The sequence below is a fragment of the Nelumbo lutea genome, chromosome 4 (genome assembly GCF_056320005.1).
Source record: "Nelumbo lutea isolate HS-2025 chromosome 4, American lotus-T2T, whole genome shotgun sequence".
Taxonomy (NCBI): Eukaryota; Viridiplantae; Streptophyta; class Magnoliopsida; order Proteales; family Nelumbonaceae; genus Nelumbo; species Nelumbo lutea.
Window position 1 is genome coordinate 19,165,885 of NC_142687.1, and position 17,665 is coordinate 19,183,549.

The following is a 17,665-nucleotide window of genomic DNA, read 5'->3' on the forward strand; positions in this document are numbered from 1 at the left end:
CAGTGAAAATTTTGTTTGTCCTTAGGCTCCCTTCTCAATTGTTTTGATGTAAAAGAGATGAAATTACAGCTCAAATATTTCAGCCTGGAATATTTTACTTCCCCTTCTATCAACAGCCATAGCAAGAAATGTGGTTTCAGAGACTAATTTGAAGGTTGCTTCCAAGGGGAGGCGGCTACTCTGTTTCCGCAACTGTTCTACCAGGTCACATCTGTCTAAGTCTGTCCCCCAACCCTAACCTCCTCCTTTTCTCCTCAAGCCTTCCCAAAGTTACTGCATGCAAAAGGAATTTATTTTTCTGGGTTCGAGAAAGGGTGGTAGATCAACAGGTGTGGTCAGCTGTTTCAAGAGAGTAAGTATAAAAAAGCAAAACATATGCGAGAAGAAGTAGAAAGTAGGACAATTAAGACGTCTCACTCTCAACTCTCACAAAAGCTAGAATCACATAGGTGTTTGAGAAAGTATTAATTTCATGTCACACCATTAACAGCAATATATCACATCATACGTCAGCCTTGTCCCTATAAGTAAAATATGGATCTTTATTCATTAAAAAAGGCTGTATTACAAGAAATGATAAATGAAGAATATTAAAATGATAAGAAGTTTTCTTTAAACTACAACAGAGAAACAAAATTTAGAGACTGCTAGGCTATACGGAAAATTAAAGATTTCTAAATCTTTATATGCAACTATAGCATGTATGTATCATCTTATAGTTGTGTCTCAAGAATGTACGTCGAAGACACTGCCAAACCCTCAATATCATAGGTACGTACAAGTCTCTGTCTCTTGCCAGGGGACTCCAGCCAACAGAACTCCAGATGGAACGACTTTAATTCTGCCACACTCTTTGCCACATCACATGGGCACCCCATGTACATACCTCCAGGCAACAAGGTCATCTGATAGCCTCCATCAAATGTAATCAGGTTATCCAATAAGTGGCCAGTCCAATGGACAGTGGTAGCAACATCACCTCCATCAGATGTTGAAGTAATATCCTGGATGAGAAACTTGTGTCAAAGATCAATTCCCCTAAAGGAAATAGTGCATATAAGATGGATCTTTTGTTTTAGCAATTGGAGCTTTTGTTTATCCCTGTCAATGATCCGAAAGAGCAATTCTCAAGTTGATATCTCCTTTTTCAGAAGTTGTAACTTGTAAAAGCAACAAATTTATTTTGAGTTTTACTAAAAATGAATGGGAAGTATGAGCAAAACCAGTACACATTTCATGTTAATAACAAATAAAACACTGTAGAAGACACCAGTACACTACATGGAATATTTATGGGAAGCAACATTTTGGAAAGAAAACTGTTATTTTTTCCTAACATGAGCAGTTAACTAAGCCAGTGTTATATTATATTCAGGCAATAAATCATCAGGCAACATTAGTGGCAGTTCTGTCAAGCCACTTTTTAACCATCCAAGACGCATTTTCATTGCTTCAAAAATTTATGGCCAAATTTCTCCAACCTAATTGACAATTGAACTGCTTTGACAAATCACAATGGATGTAAAGGAGGATCAAGTGGTGCACATTGACACAAACCTGAATTAGCTGACCATTGTCATCAATTTCAAGCAAAGCAATTGTATCAGCTTCTACAATTGTTGCTCCATAAACACCACTGCGTTTAGTTATAGAATGTCCTTTCCACCTACCAAGAAATGGTTGTATCCTATCTGTGCTATTCTGCAAATAAAATAGGGAAATAACCAATGACAGATCTCACATAAAAACACTATAAAGATGTTTACAGCAGCCTAACCCATTCAAATCTAACAGTGTTAAAGAAAAGAAAATCACGTTAATTACTGGATGTTAAATGACTTTAGAAGTACTTCAGCATTTCATGGTTAGTTAAAGTTAGGTGGATTTAATTACCTTAGCATTGTCTAGAGAAGAAGGAAGAGTCAACTCGTTTCCTCTTTCTTCAAGGAAGACAAGCAGCATTTCAAGAACACCTTTTGGATCCAGGATATGGAAAACTCTTGCTCGCATGTCTTTCTCCTGTGAATATAGGCAATTCTCGCTGACAACAGAAGGTCGTTGTGAGGGTAGCTTTAGATTTCTGCATCATGGGAGTCAATGCCAACACCTTGAGATAATTAAAGTTCCTAAGCAAAGAAACTTTGCACATCAAGCATAACTAAATAATCTAAGAGACTAGGGTGGTTAAGTACATCAAGGCTGTTTCTGGTTGCACATAACATGAAGGAAGATGAATGATTTCCTTGGAAAATGAAGTTCTATGAGAGAATAAATCATCTTCCTAATTATCCTGGTGTTTCACTTAACTGAATAGTTGAGATATACATGAGTGTTGCAATATATGTATAAAGAGGACCGGTCTCAGTTTGGAAAATGACATGAATAATTAGAAGGAATGTAGTTTCCATATAATTAGTACTATTCTATGGAAAATATTTATTTTCCATATCCATTTTATGTGCAACTAAACACCATAAAATAGCAATGTTTAGGAAACTGTTCTTTTTCCTGCATTTTATGTGAAAACAAACAGGGCCTACAACTTCAAAATTACATCATCTAGATATTATTGAAGGTGAAAGGGGGTTGCTAGTTACTAATACTGACTCATATTTATTATGTCTGTGGCAAACAAGATCAATATAATCCACTCAATTGATGTCCCAACTTAGACATTTTTGTGCTAAAAATATCAGAGGCTAGGTCCATGTCCAAGACCTTGGATAGCTGGCAGGTAATGGCCATTTATTGAATAATTGGGAAGTTAACACAAGATATAATCATCATATTGAACAATTCGGATAACTTACAGGATAAATTAACACAAGATATAATCAACATATTGTTTTATCTTCTTGGATTTGAAGCTCAATTCCACCTGCATTAGGGCCTATGGTATGTGGGATACTTCCCCCTGTAGATTTGGAATGTTGGACATTTGTTGACACAACAACTTGTAATGTGGATAAGGCTTTCCATATGCAGTTTGTTTATGGCCTAATACATTTATTCTTTTCTTCAATTTGGTAAAATGCAAAATGCATAAGCACATGGATTTGTATATGCTGACATACATGCATGTGTATAGACATAATCTATAGCCATGTCCACACTCCACAGTGCTTGATTTTGGAAGATTGCCATGTCTGACACACTCATATCAAAAGGATGAAGTTTGTGTCCATGGACACATATCATAGATTAGGCCCATGGCAGAGCACAAAACATAATCTACTAAAGAAGCACAAATTTCCTTAGTTGGGTTCATTTAGTTCTAAAGACATATAAAACCTGACAATAAATAGATTTTTCTATAATTCCTAATCTAGTGACATCCAATGGTAAAGATTCCCAATTGGAAATCAAAGTAAAGTTAATTTCCTAACATAGAGCACTCACTTGGGTGATTCTTCACCAATATCATCTTCACCAAGAATCCCTTGCCTTAGTACAGTCTCCAACATTCCAGCTGTCTGATACCTTAGAGAAAATGCCCTCTCTTTGGAGAAAAATCCAATCTGCAGGCTAACCACAATAGATATTCAAAAGAAAACAATGGGATCACAAATAAGCTATAAGCTCTTTTCTCTTCACAAAACCCCATCAAAAAGAAAGAGCTATTTTTCCTGGACTAGGAAACTGAGAGATTAAACTTTGCAACTTCAAAGTAGAAAACACTAATATTACCTGCTGATAATTGTCCACAGTAAACATATTAGTTTCTTTGATTTTGTACTCTGCCCATTCAGGTTCAGAATCATATCCCGAAGTTGAAGCACTTGAAGAAGGTTGTTTTATGTATAGCCTACATATGTCAAACACAGCATAAAATATTTCAGGTAATAGTAAAACAATACACGAATGCAAATCATACCTTCGATATATCCCCTATGAACTCATAAAGCATCAAAACTTCAATCTAACATTTTCGGCTTTTCGCCATTAAAAAAAGGGTGTTGAGATATTGACTTTCTATGGTTAACTAATTCAAGAATATGAAATTCATAATCCATGAAAATGAACTCAAACTTGAAAAAGTTGAACCCTACTCTGCTCTGATAATTAACTATGCTCAACCTGCAGTTAAAAAAAAAAAGTCTCCAAAACTATGATGGTGAAACAGTCACAAGGTTTGAGAGAAAAGATCACTCAATACAATAATATCAACAGGTCACTTGAGAATTACAAACCTGACATCGCGCTGTAAAACCCGAATCTTATAAAATCCAAATAAGAAAGCCATCAGGAAATGGAATACGTTTACAATATAAGTTTGATTTCATAGCATTGGCAGAACTTCTATATGTTGACTTCACAAGTATAGAGCCGCTCTGGAACTCGAGAATGTTTCAAATAGGAGCTATCTGTTCATCAATGACTAAATTGCATGTTCTCGTAAAATATTCCAGGGATAAAAATGAAGAAGATGATAAAACTGGAATATATTGCCTCTTAGCTAGTCATAACCAACGATTACATGCTCCTATATATATAACGAATTGCATGAGAAGCTCGTGGAGGGGACCTACTATAAGAAATAAGCTTACGTTTGAATTAAACTAATCAGCTCATCTTCGCCATAGGAGCTCACTGCAAGTCTCGTAGTCACTTTTTGCAACAAATTTCCGTAAGGATCAAATTGCTGAAATATTAAAACAAAGAACAAATAGGTTCACATTACGAAACCTAGATTGAAGAAAAAGAAGGAAGCGGGAAACAAAATTCGAGAAAAGAGAGGAAATAATAGAACTGTTCACACTGACATAGAAGGATCCGTTCCAGTTGCCCAAGTTCAGCTCAATAAAACGATGCAGGTTGTCAATACTCATGGATTCTTCGTCTCGTTTGTGTTGTTCTTCTGATACGAAGGACGATGGTTTCACTGCTTGAATTCGAGGTCTCCGAAACGAGGAACTTGAGCGAAGAAATGACTTGGATGTCGAGAAGTTCACATAAAATTTTGGAGTAAGATTTGAAACTGGGGTTTTGGTCATTGGGGCCACTGAAATGGAAGAAATGGCCGCCATGACTGATAATTTCAGCTCCGGCTGGAAAACCAGTTATTGTCTTCTTGACGCCTTATCCAACGGGAAGACATCAGAAAGAGAGCGCCAATCTAAGCATCCAACGGATAGAAGGGATATCGTGTCAATCTGTGGACTGTTGATAAAAAATTTTCGACGAGTGAAAACTGAAACGGGATGGGCTTGTCTGTCTCTCAGGCTCTCACTATGTACCCTTTGTTGTCCTCTCATGGAGAGACACCTATCCCATCAATGATCCCAATCCCTCTCACGTGCGAATCCGAATTTCTAGGCTACTAGCCACCTATTAACAAAAGAAAACGCGGAGGGTGTGCGCGAGTGTGTATAAACTGTAACTAAAGCGCCACTCTCCGGTCTCCGACTCTCCGGTCACTCGAGCTCAGATTTGTAATGGAAACGAAGCAGCAAATCAGCTCCTCCTCCGACGTTACCACAATCAAACCGCTCCGTTGCATCGTGAAACTCGGTGTTTGCAAACTCTCCATCGCTCTTTTTGTTAAGTTCACTGTTGACCGAACAGTGATTTTTTTTTCCGAATTCCAGATATGCTTACAAGTTACAAGTCTTTTTAATCCGTTACGTATTTCAGGTGGTGCTGCAATTACTTGCAAAAACGAAATAGAGAAGATAAATGAAGAAAATCTTGGAACTGTTTCTTCACAATTGAGACACGCAATGATCTCAAGTCCTCCTCCATTAAAGTCTTTTGGGATGGATTGGAGCAAGCGACCTGGGACTTCAGAAATTTCTGTCGAATTCGAAGATCCAGCTTTGCCAGACTACAGCAATTTTCTTGTCGTTCATGGAGCAGGTTAAGTTTTCTTTAAGATTGATGCGATTGGATGCTTGTATTTACACCATGATGGAGCTAGAGTTTCGGATTGGATAAATAGATTCATCGAGTTCATTTGTTTAGGCTCAGTTTGCAAGGAGTACAAATACAAATTTGTAGAGTGCAAAACCTTGTATTTTATATTATTTTGTATGTATTTGCACAGTACATATTTGTATCTGTACTCCTACCAAACTGAGCCTTAATGTCACAAGTATTAGGGATAATTTTGGCTTCTGCTTGGAATTGGTGTCTACTAAGGAAGTGGCTCTTTGTTACAGCTCTGGCATCTCGATGTATTGATCTTTATCAGTTGTTCGATGCAGGTTCTTTTGGTCATTTTCAAGCAAGTAGGTCGGCGGTCCACAAGGGAGGATTGCATCTCCCTCTTGTCAAGGCTGGCTTCGTGGCTACCCGTATTTCTGTAAGATTTGATGCTCCTTGCTAATGCTTTTTTGTTCCTCATCTTGTTTAATATTCATTTCTGTTAAATTATAAAATTTTATTCTATGCATTCTCTAATGCTGTAGCGGGTGCAAAGTTTCATAGCATTGATTCTCATGTGTGGACTATGCTTAGTGTATCTGCCTTGTACACTGTCAAACTAAATTTATTTGGAGGTATAAGACTATAGAAAACACCTAAGTTACTATTTCAAGTACTATTGGGGATACTCACCTTAGTTGCTATCTATTTAAGGATCCCTGGCACTGCCACAGTTTTATGTTTTGTAAATAATGATTAGGTTAGTTGCTATTATTCTCATGTAAGTTATCTAGCTATTTGCTTGTTCATGGAATTGAAGTATTTACGACAAAAAATTGAATGCTGAACTTTATCCATTACCAAAAAAATGCTGATTTTGTTTTATTTCTACTCGGCGATAGGGAACTGGGGATATAAAAAACTTCTTCAACCTCTAAACATTTTTAGGTGGAATACCAATTATGCATTGCAAGAAGAGGCACTAGAACAATTCAATCTCCCCCAAACAATGATTTCCAAACTCTCTATACATCATGTTGCCAGAGTGTACTCTATACATCAAGACTTTCATTATAATGTATTAATATGCTTCGTTTTATTTGTCACTGTTATTTTGGCACTCCAGTACTTTTGTATTCCATCTGCAAGTTCTCCAACATCATATTTCATACAATTGGTAGCTTTGTTTTATCTTTTGACATCTGCTCCATGGACTCCTGGTGGCTATTCAGGTTTTGTAAATGCTGATTTTGTTTTACTTTTCTTGGTGGGGAGACCAAGGATATAAGAAACTTCTTTAACCTCAAAACATTTAGGTGGAATACCAGCCATGCATTGCAAGAGGAGGCACTAGAACTATTCAATCCTCTCTCTTAGGATCTGAACTATCTATACATCATGTTGTTTTATTTATCACCATTATTTTGGCTGTCCAGTACTTTTTTGTTCTATCCACAAATCCTCCAACGTTATATTTCATACAATTTCTAGCTTTGTTTATCTGTTGACATCTGATCCACAAACTCCTGGTGGCTATTTAGGTTTTGTAAATATTGAATGGAGAAATCTTGTTGCTTGTTTATTATTTTCGTCTTCTATGAGAATGAGTTCCTGCTAACTGCTTTAAGAAGGTTTCTTTTAACATCTCCAGATGAAATTAGAAGTTCCCTCCGTTCTTTTATGATATTATAAGTTGTCTTTGGGATGGATAAATATTGAAAAAGCAAGTGTAAGTCATTAATTTACTTATTAATCAGAGTCTCATATTGAAATTGTGAGATGAAATTAGGATTTTGTGATTGTTTACCATTTTGTTTGTTTCATTTGTTTCAGGTTACAACACTCAATATTGAAATTGTGAGATCGCTAGCCAGAGGTATTCATTATGCTATTGGTTTTTCTTTTCTGTTTTTTTTCTTTGAGTTTTATTAATTTGTTCTGCATAGTTTTCAAGGCACCAATGCAAGGCTAGGCAAGGGGATGGTTCCTAGTCAAACTAGGTTACAGATTTATTTATTTTATTTTTTAAGATTCTCTAGGTTCCATAGCAACCTGCAACCATTGTTCACTATATATAATCTTCACGAAAAGCATAATTTTTTATTAAACTAAAGAAAATCAACATATTCATGAGAATTAAAAGAAGAAAGAAAGAAAATTCAGAAAATACTATTTTTGTCCTAGAAAAAGAAGAAAAGCATCTGAGAAAATTTTATGTTCTTCCTTGCTTATCGGTTCAGGTTTTGAAATTTTTGAGGGTTCAAGACAGCATACATGAACATATATGTTGATTAAACCCTAGCAAATAAAAAACAATAAAGAGAAACTAGTATATAAACACACAAAATGAATAATTTAGTTCATGTATATAAATAATAAAAATAAACAACACTTAATTTCATGACAGAGGAAGGTGTAGTTATTGCTTTGTTTTCAGGCTTGATTGGAATTGGGGATTCACTCCGGGCTGAGGTTATGGCTGTGGTGGAGGGTGCAAAAGGGCTTAGGAATTAAGTATTAACAGATTGATCATCGAAAGAGACTCAAAAGTGGTGTTAGGTTGGTTAGGGAAGGAGGATGAGGGTATGTGGCCGTATCTAAATGAATGAAAATTCTTCAAGGGGCTGACTCAGGGTATGGAAGTGAGATTGCAGTGGGTTAAGAGGAGTGCCAATTCATTTGCAGATACATTAGCCAAACAAGTTGTGGGAAGGGGTCAGTCTTTTTGGGTTGTACTGTAATTTTCTTTTTATTTTTTGGGGTGTGTTAAGAGAGTTTATCTCCCCACACCTTTGTACTTATTCTTAATTATCTAATGAAACGATTCTATTATTGATAAAAAAAGTTTAGTTTAATCATATGTATTTACTAGTAAGTGTGCACGTGCTTTGCACGTGGCAATTCTAGATGATGATACTTATAGTAATAATATATCCAAAAATTTCTATAAACTTTACGTATTTTTTATTTTTTGTTTTATATTTTTTTTTTTGTTTTTATTATTAATCAATATTGTAGAGTTCAAATCTGATTACATAAACACCTCATCCAAATGTGATAATCAAATTGAACTGTAAAGTTTCAAGTATCATTGACATGCTTACCTGCTTGGCGAGGCTCTTATGTTTGTAGTGTTTTATCTTTTTGGTGTATCTTTTTTCTTTTGTTCATTTATCAAAAAAATGTAAGGTTTAAATAGAGGGAATGAAGCGAAAAGTAGCAGTTCAATTTACAATTTAGTCATTACAATTAAATAGGAACTAAATTAATTGAATTAAATTCAAAAATGAGTATTTTAGTCATTGCATTAGAAAACAGACCAGACCGAACGGTTGAACCATTTTGGCCCGGGAACCAGTCAAGTCACTAGTTTCCATTTTGGCCTTGAACCGCTATTTTACAAAAAAAAAATGTTTAAATGGTCAGAGAACTACTGACCTAAACGGTTTAACCATTAAAATGTTTGACCCGACTAACGGTTCTTAGGTTGCTTTCAAACTAATTCCAAATTTTTTATTTATTTTAAAATAGAATTTAGAAAATAAATAAAATAAAATAAAAACTTTCATATCTCATAATCTTGTTCAATTATTCCCAAATGGCCAAAATTAGTTAGTGTTTTTAGTTTTTTTATTTTGATTTTGAGTTTTCTCATTTTTGTGACTCTTTTTAAGTTGTAACAACAAAAAAAATTGCAACTCTAATGAAGAAATTGAAAAATCGATGCAAGAGATGAAAGATTAAACACTGATCTTGTATTAAAATTTGAGAAACACAAGTCACTAATGAAGCAAACGATCTGGGATTTGAGAGAGATTTACAGAGATGAGAAAGATGTAAGAAGAGGGAAAATGGTGTTGTAGTGGCGATGATGATGAACATGGAGATAGCCGCCAATGGCTTCTTCTTCTTCTTCTTCTTCTCAAGGCAAAATGGTTATGCAACAATGATTGGTGAAGGTGACAACCACCTCCGGCGACGCTTCCTTCTCAAGGCAAAATGGTTATGCAACAATGACAATCACTAACGATGCTTCCTTCTTCTTCTTCTTCTTCCTTCTCTCTCTCTCTCTCTTTCTTAATTTCTCAGCTTTAACCAGTCGCCTCCTTCTCAAAGTCTTATACTCCCCTCTCATAATAATGTATATAGACAGTGGACTTTAACCTAATCCTAATCCAACGGTCAATATAAAATGTTACATTATATTCTACATCTTACCAGTTTGACTTGTTCAAACTGGACGGTTTAACCCCCTGATTCGGAAACTAGAAGCCAAAGCAATTTTGTTTCTGGGTCGGTTTTTAAAACCATGATTTTAGTCAAAATAAAGTTCCACAATCTTATTCATATTTTTAATAGTAATGTAAATATAGAATTATAGATGTGTTTAATTTTTTCTATAATTTTTGTTGTAATTTTGTGTGTACAAACAATTCTGATATGTTACACTTACATTTTGTTTAATATGATAAATACATGATATTATACATGTGCCTGAATTTTTTTTTACAAAATTTATGTATTTTTTTCATTTTTTATTTTTATATTTTATTATTTTTTATTATTTATTTATTACATTAAAGGTTAACACATTTTACTCAAAAGTTGAACTTTTTATAATTATTTTTTATATTTCGTTTTTGCTCAGTTCCAAATTATGTATTTCATTTCCATTATGAATAAAAATAAATCTCGTTTATTACACTTATTTTTCTAATTTGAGTAATAAAAATATCATAAATGTGTCTAATTTTTTCTACATTTTTTTGTAAATTTCTATTTTAAAAAGTTTATTACCTAACTATGACTTCATAGGTTGATCAACTTGATTTGGATAGTTGAATTGCTTAGCCACCACTTGGATAAAGAATGGTTTTGTTTTTAAATTAATTTTAAAATATGAGTTTATATTGTTAAAAATATTGACATAGATCTAATTAGTAGCATTTATTGGTGAAAAATAACTTAAAAATATAGGATTTAATAAGAGAAAATAAGATTTAATACCTTAAGTATAAGACTTAAAGAGAGGGGATTAAATGAGGTGGAAAGTAATAATTGAAGTTACATTTTCAACATTTACAAATAGAGATGGATTAAATACAAAAATATGGCCATTACACTAGCCATTAAAACTGGCATTAAAACTATAATAAAATGAACTTTATACCCTTTCTCAAACAAAGAAATGGAGGGTAATTTTAGTCCCAAAAAAGTTTCACACTACATTCACACTCTTATATATAGTATAGATTATTATAATTTCAAAAAGAAGTGTATAAAAAAATTTCATATCACAACATGTACAAAATAGCTAGGCACTTTAGTAAGATGACCTTCTTCTATAGGCACCTTGTTAGCTAGGCATTGTCTAGTTGGCTAGTTGCCCAACTATAGAAATTAAAATGCTTTACCATTCAAAGGAAAAAAAAAAATTAAATAAAAAAGTCCTACCCTATGAAGAAGTCAAGAAACTAGAAAGTTTCATTATTTTACAAGGGCAATGGAACCCTGTTTACACTAAACAAAACCATCTTTTAAAGTGGCTGGTCTATATTAGGCTCCCATCATTATTTTGTTGGCAACTGGGCTAAGTCAATTCAGTTGTGCTGCAATTGTCTTGAATAAATTTTCAAAAATCTGCGTAACAATCTCCAATTTTGGCGATCCATGGTACTACTCTTGTTTGATGGTCTTATTTTTCAATTCTGTGGGTGGGTTTTAATTCCTTTATAGTCTTGGTGATAACTATTTTGATTTTTGACCAGTTAGTTCGAGAAATATTTCCATCTCTCAGAAAAGGATAAAAAGTTGCCCCTGCTCGTTTATTTGCATATAGTACACATAATTATGACCGACAATGTAATTTGTCCAAATGAAATGATTTCACTATCCCAACATTGTGAGTTACAAATTCTTGCTTGATCTTTTCTATGTTTATTTGAGCTGGATTTTCATGGTGAGAACCTTCTGATATGTACAAAATGTGTGTGACAAGTTCATAGATGGTATCATGGTATATGCACTCATTGATGGCTATCTGGGGACTTGGAAGGGGTAGTCTGGATTTAAGTTCATAGATCATCATCCATTCCCATGTTTCATCAACAAGCATTCACAAGCTTTTGTAATATTTCACATTATGAAACTGTTTTTCTGAAAAAAAAGCTAATAGGATTAGCAAGTTTCAATTACCAAGTTACTCATGGAAATTGTGCCATTATTTGGTCTTCATCCACATATTTTCAAATTTCAGAATGGTAGGCATATGTTGGAATTATAAGTCAGAGTCTTTCTAACAGATTTCTATTCTGGTTTTGCAGAGGGAATCCCATCTATTGGAATATCACCATTTGCTTGTGGATGGTCCACTTGTGAAAGACATGTTAGAAGCATTCAGAAGAACTTGTCTCTTATAATATTATTTGCACCAAATGTCTTGATTGTTTTCATTCAATAGGTTTTTATTTCTAGCTCCAGGCCCAGACAATTCAGGCTTTCTTTTGTGTATTTCTGACAGATGGCTCACGCTGACATATCTCAGGTGGTAAAGGCTATCAACTCTGGTTTTGTCCCTGTAAGTTTGGAACTTGTTGCTTACATCTTTTTTTTGATGTGTCATTAGTCCTTTTTAGATGTTTTACTTTCCACAATGTGAATATTTGTAGTAATCTATAGTTTGATGAATTATGATTTATGAAGTAGTGTACGACTTAGTTTTTCCATTCTTATATACATTAATGTTATGATAATCTATTTAAACTGAAGGGAACTAAAATATTGTAACAATATTTTGCTTTTACATAGCTTTCCAGACCCACAGCTTATTTGGTTAAGCATCTTCAGTTGTAGGTTACATGTTATCAGAGAAAGGAATAGAAAGAGGAAAAACATGTTCCTTTATTAGAAACGGTAACTTTCATTCAGTGTTTTAAAAGCACAAGGCGCAAGGCAAGGCGTGCGCCTTTTTGAAGCAAGGCGCAAAAATACCAAAAAAAATGCTAAAAAATGTCAGAAAATGTAAAAAACTGCAAAAAAAATATTAAACATAATATTAATAAAAATATACTTAAATTTTAAAATCAATGTTTTATAAAACCTATTATCTAAAATTAAAATACATAAATATAACATGTAAAACATATTCAAATGAAATTTTAAAAAATAAAATCAACCATATAAAACCCACAATCTCTTTTTTTCCTCAATTGCATTACTTCAAGTAGCTAATGTGATGTAAAACATATTATATTCCTGATTCTATGAGCCACCTTTGTGCCACGCCCCTCGAGGCAAGCCCAAACAAGTCCATGTTAGGGGCTTAAATTCTTAATTTTCAGCTTCTTGAATCTCACTCTATTTGGTTATTGTAAGCTGTTTGTCTTCCCAGTGTATTCCGCTAGGTTGCTGTTGTAACTCTTTTCTCTATCATCAATAAAATTTTTACCTTACCTTTTCAAAAAAAAAATACCGATGATAGCATATCTAAAGGGGTCAAGCATCAAGAAGTTGGTTGATATATTTCCTTTCGTGATCATTTCCTAGGGTTTCAATAAGCAATGACCACAATGGGTGAGAGGTTGATTGAGTGGTTAGAATCATGCAGTCATTGTGCTCAATTGAGGGTAGGCTACACAAATTACCTGGTATTAAGATTTTCATTATACCCTAGATTTAATTGCCCATTTTGAGGGATTTGACTGAGATCCTCTTTTTTCTAAGAAACTTATTCGAAACATTGTCAAGCAGGTTTAATTACTCTTGTAATTCAATTTAGGTTTGTATTTCTTTCTGTCCATGTCCTCAGGATTTATCATCTGTAACACCCCCCCCCCAAAAAAAAAAAAAAAAACAATATGCTTTGGCTTACTAAATCAAGGAAAATCTGTAAAATGGTTCCAGATGGTATGGGATTATGCTTCTCAAATTGCATCCTTTATTTTTCTTGCCATCTATAGCTGTTTAGATCTTAAAATGTGAATCTAAGTATCTCTAATATATCATACACAGCTCATTGTTTGTTTAGGTTTTGCATGGCGATGCTGTGATTGATGAATCGCAGGTCAGGTTTATCTGAGTATATTTTTTGTAAGTTATGCTTTTCTTGTCAGTGACAAGACTTAGCATTATTTACCACTGATGATTGGACCACTTGATCAAACAGGGTTGCACCATATTGAGTGGTGATGTGATCATACGCCATCTTGCAGAACTATTGAAGCCTGAATATGTTGTTTTTCTTGTATCCACTCTATCTAGCCATATAATTCTTTATGTATATGTAACTTGACTACAATTTTGTCATTTATTTTTTACTATATTTCTGCTTAACTTAGTAAATCCAGTAAGGGCATGCATCTGCATTTTTACATTGTATGAATATTATTCTGTACAAGTATACAAGAGAATAAGTATATGATTTTAATTGTTTCTAGATGAATAAGTTACACATTATAATTTTAGAAATAATTATCAAAGATAGCTAACAAGATTGCCATTCCAAAATACTTGAATACCCAACACATTTTATTATCAATAACCATAATACATCTGACACATTAATGGCCTGTCCTAGTTGTACACATTTTTCCCCCTAGGCAAATGAGCCAAATAAAAAGTTTTAGCTCATTCCAAATCCCTCAATCCAATGTGTACAACCAGGAAGGTTTCAGTTGGCTCAGCTGGTAAAGTTCCTGCTGGTTGTAGCACAGATTTTGATCAAATCACACCTTCATCAGGAAGGTGAGATATGGACCTTCATTTCTTTATTGACTGCCTTTCATGTAGAGTAAATGTATACAACTTTCTGATTGGTGTAGATCCATGGCAAGCTGATTTAATTCTGCTGGGCTCCTGATAGGAACCTGCCATTAGATCAATTACAGAAAAAGCAAGAGAATTTTCAAGCAGCTCTTGAGTTCTCTGAGCATAAAGATTAACTGCAGCTACCCCGTTGGTCATCTTTCTTCTGTATGACGGGGAAAATATATTTTTTTCGTGTTAATGTTACTTTTGTTTCTCCTTGCCAACCAGAAGTCACCTTCTGTACCCTCCAAAAAAAAATCACATCAACTTTGTTAACAATCAGGACAATTGGCCAAATGGATCTGAAACTGCCATCATCTCTCATATGTAGTGATCTCCTAGAAAAAACTTATGCACCATGTACATAGACCAGGAAGAAGCCAGCTGTTGCAACTTGCAACTTGCAAGTTGAAGGGGCTAGAAGGGCTAGGGGCAGACCAAGAAGGGAATTGGTTGAAGTAGTAAGAAATGGCTTAAGAACTCATAATTTAACAATGGATATGGTACTAAACAGAATGAAACAACAAAACAGAATTCATGTAGCTGGCCCCATATAAGTAGGATAAGGCTTAGATGATGATGATGAATTTATTCAATTTATTTTACCTCATACTCCCATAAAAAGTATATTTTTCAGTTAAAAAATAGAATGATTACTAAAAAATTTTAAAAATAGAACGGATATATCAGAGTCAGTTTCTCAATTCCTGTTTTTGATTATCACATGTCCTTTATATTCTACTGTATACAAGATGGAATTTTCTGTGTACTTTCCTATATCATATGGAATAAAGACAGATGTTTTGGGAGTATATGACCGTCCACCTACAGATCCCAATGCTATACTTCTACAGGAGATCGGTAAGCACATTTAATGTTTCACTTTCTGTTTCACCATACTTATTCTACTTAATTAAATGTTTAGGAGGTTACTTAGGGTTTCTGCTGCACCTATATATAGTTCTATAGACTAAATACTCACTATCAGGTTCAGCTCTCATATGAAGAACTGACCTTTCAACTGTTACAGCTGTAGATGAAGATGGAAGCTGGTCTATAATTAAACCAACACTGGAAGGCATGAATAAGGAAGGTCAGTGAAAAGATACTCTGACTTCCATGTTTTGAATGTGGTTTTTGTGCGAGTTTGCTATTAAAAAGATGGATCATCCCTATTGGGATTCTGGACTTTATTATCAGTGATGTATCTTAACCTGAAGTATTTACTACCTACACAAGAACAAGTTTGCCAGCCAGCTAATTGCTCAATATTCATTTTCTTTGTATTGACAGTTGAAATAACAGTTGCAGCCCATGATACAACAGGAGGGATGGTGACCAAGATATCAGAAGCTGCAATGATAGCAAAGCTTGGAATTGATGTATACATTGTGAAGGTGGTTTCAAACATATTATGATCTCATATTTTTTTTCAAACATATTGTAATCATCTCATAATTTCAATGTAGAGGTATTACTAGGCTTTGTCATTGATGCACAGGCTGCAACAGAGCACTCTTTAAGAGCCTTAAAGGGAGAGGTGAGAGGCCACGTTCCTGATGATTGGCTTGGGACTGTCATCCGATCTTCAAAATAGAGCCACCACTCCACCAGCCTGATTTTGAAGATCACATGCAAAATGTGAGAGATATTTATGTTCCAAAAGTTGCTTATCGAAAAGGATGTTCAAAGTGATTACAAACATGTTTGCCAGGAAAGATGCTTGCTTGGCTCAAAGATCGTGCAGTGACCTGTGGATTTTTTTTTTTTTTTTTGAACTTTTTTAAAGACAATTTGGGATCTATGATGCTTCTTTTCCCCATCTACCAGTTCCACAATTAAGCTATGTTTGGTTTGATATAAAATAAGCGAAAAAAAAGGAAGGTTCTGAAAACATTTTGTGAAATTCCTTAAGAACTTATAGCTCTTTTATTTTCTACCAAACCAAACAAAACTTTAAGAGTTTTAAGTTCCCTCTTGAGAGGCTATTCGTCAACCAATAGCACACGTAAACAGAGACACATATAAACAGCATTATATGAAGCAAGCAAATACAGATTTCTCATCCATATTCTTTGAGAACCCTTCTAAAGATTGTAACTTGTAAACACATGAAGTTCTGAAGCAGCCTCTACAATGATCATTCGTCTTTAAGAAAGATAAGGGCACGGGACACCGTCCTTGTTTAAATTTCTTGTTCCGAATCCAGTAACTTGTTCAACTCTTTTTTGTAAGGATTGGATCTGCATTAAAAACCTATTCTCTTAAAGCTACAGGACTCTTTGACCATATTGGTTACAATTTGGCCACGATTACCCAATCATATTAGTATGAATTGTGAAATTTTCATTGGGCATGGGTAATAGCCAAACCCAAAAATATGCTTGGTCATATCCAGTGTTGATTCGTAAGAGGGCTTCTGCTAAACCCACCGACCCTTTAAAGCAAACTTCCCAAGCTGGTAGCTATTTTGCAATTTCCAAGGCTATAAACCTGCAATATCCCGTATGAACTCCATTGTAACTTGGATGGAGTAATTCCAGTAGGCAAACACCGTTTACACCCTCTAGTTTATACACGCTGTGGGGTGTCAATGGCGGTTATGGATTGGATTTCGTCCACACCAAAATCAATTTGGGCGGGTTGGACAGACCAAGCCAGACTTAATGGTCCAAAGTATTTGTTGGATTGGATTGGACCTGGTCCCATTCGTGATGAATTTATATTGGATTGAGTTGGACTATTAGAATTAATCCACATTAAAACAATTTTGAATAAATTGAATGGTCCAGTCATTGAATTTGACCAGTCCAAAATGGTTTAAAATATTTATTGGATTGAATTGAATTTGGTCCATTTTAATGGACTAACATTGGATTGGATTGGATTGGACCAAATCCAGTCAAATTGATACCCTTGGCTGCCAAAATGATCAGATCCATGATAAGGAACTTAGAATACAAGGTGGCAAATGGGAATTTGGATTAGTTGAATGCTT

General features: G+C 34.5%; 2 protein-coding genes across 7 annotated transcripts; one reads left to right on the top strand and one right to left on the bottom strand.

Annotated features, from left to right (window-relative positions):
* Positions 1–524: 524 nt before the first annotated feature.
* LOC148854367 (glutamate NMDA receptor subunit epsilon-1, putative (DUF3598)) lies at positions 525–5,310 on the bottom strand. Of its 2 annotated transcripts, none has more exons than XM_088985518.1 (7): positions 4,764–5,310; positions 4,548–4,642; positions 3,688–3,805; positions 3,400–3,518; positions 1,894–2,080; positions 1,558–1,701; positions 525–1,004 (listed from the first exon to the last, which is right to left on the bottom strand). In XM_088985518.1, exons 1-7 carry the CDS (start codon positions 5,025–5,027, stop codon positions 714–716), a joined length of 1,218 nt encoding a protein of 405 aa, XP_088841644.1. In that variant the 5' UTR covers positions 5,028–5,310; the 3' UTR covers positions 525–713. The 2 variants fall into 2 exon arrangements, with proteins under 2 accessions (XP_088841644.1, XP_088841645.1); XM_088985519.1 differs by having other exon boundaries at positions 1,894–2,041; positions 4,764–5,306.
* Positions 5,199–16,561, top strand: LOC148854368 (Amino acid kinase family protein). Of its 5 annotated transcripts, none has more exons than XM_088985520.1 (12): positions 5,199–5,511; positions 5,635–5,856; positions 6,204–6,301; positions 7,696–7,738; positions 12,186–12,247; positions 12,383–12,439; positions 13,889–13,924; positions 14,027–14,104; positions 15,462–15,528; positions 15,698–15,760; positions 15,961–16,064; positions 16,169–16,561. In XM_088985520.1, exons 1-12 carry the CDS (start codon positions 5,436–5,438, stop codon positions 16,262–16,264), a joined length of 1,002 nt encoding a protein of 333 aa, XP_088841646.1. In that variant the 5' UTR covers positions 5,199–5,435; the 3' UTR covers positions 16,265–16,561. The 5 variants fall into 5 exon arrangements, with proteins under 5 accessions (XP_088841646.1, XP_088841647.1, XP_088841648.1 ...); XM_088985521.1 differs by having other exon boundaries at positions 5,221–5,511; positions 16,149–16,561; XM_088985522.1 differs by having other exon boundaries at positions 5,342–5,511; positions 16,137–16,561.
* Positions 16,562–17,665: the final 1,104 nt, after the last annotated feature.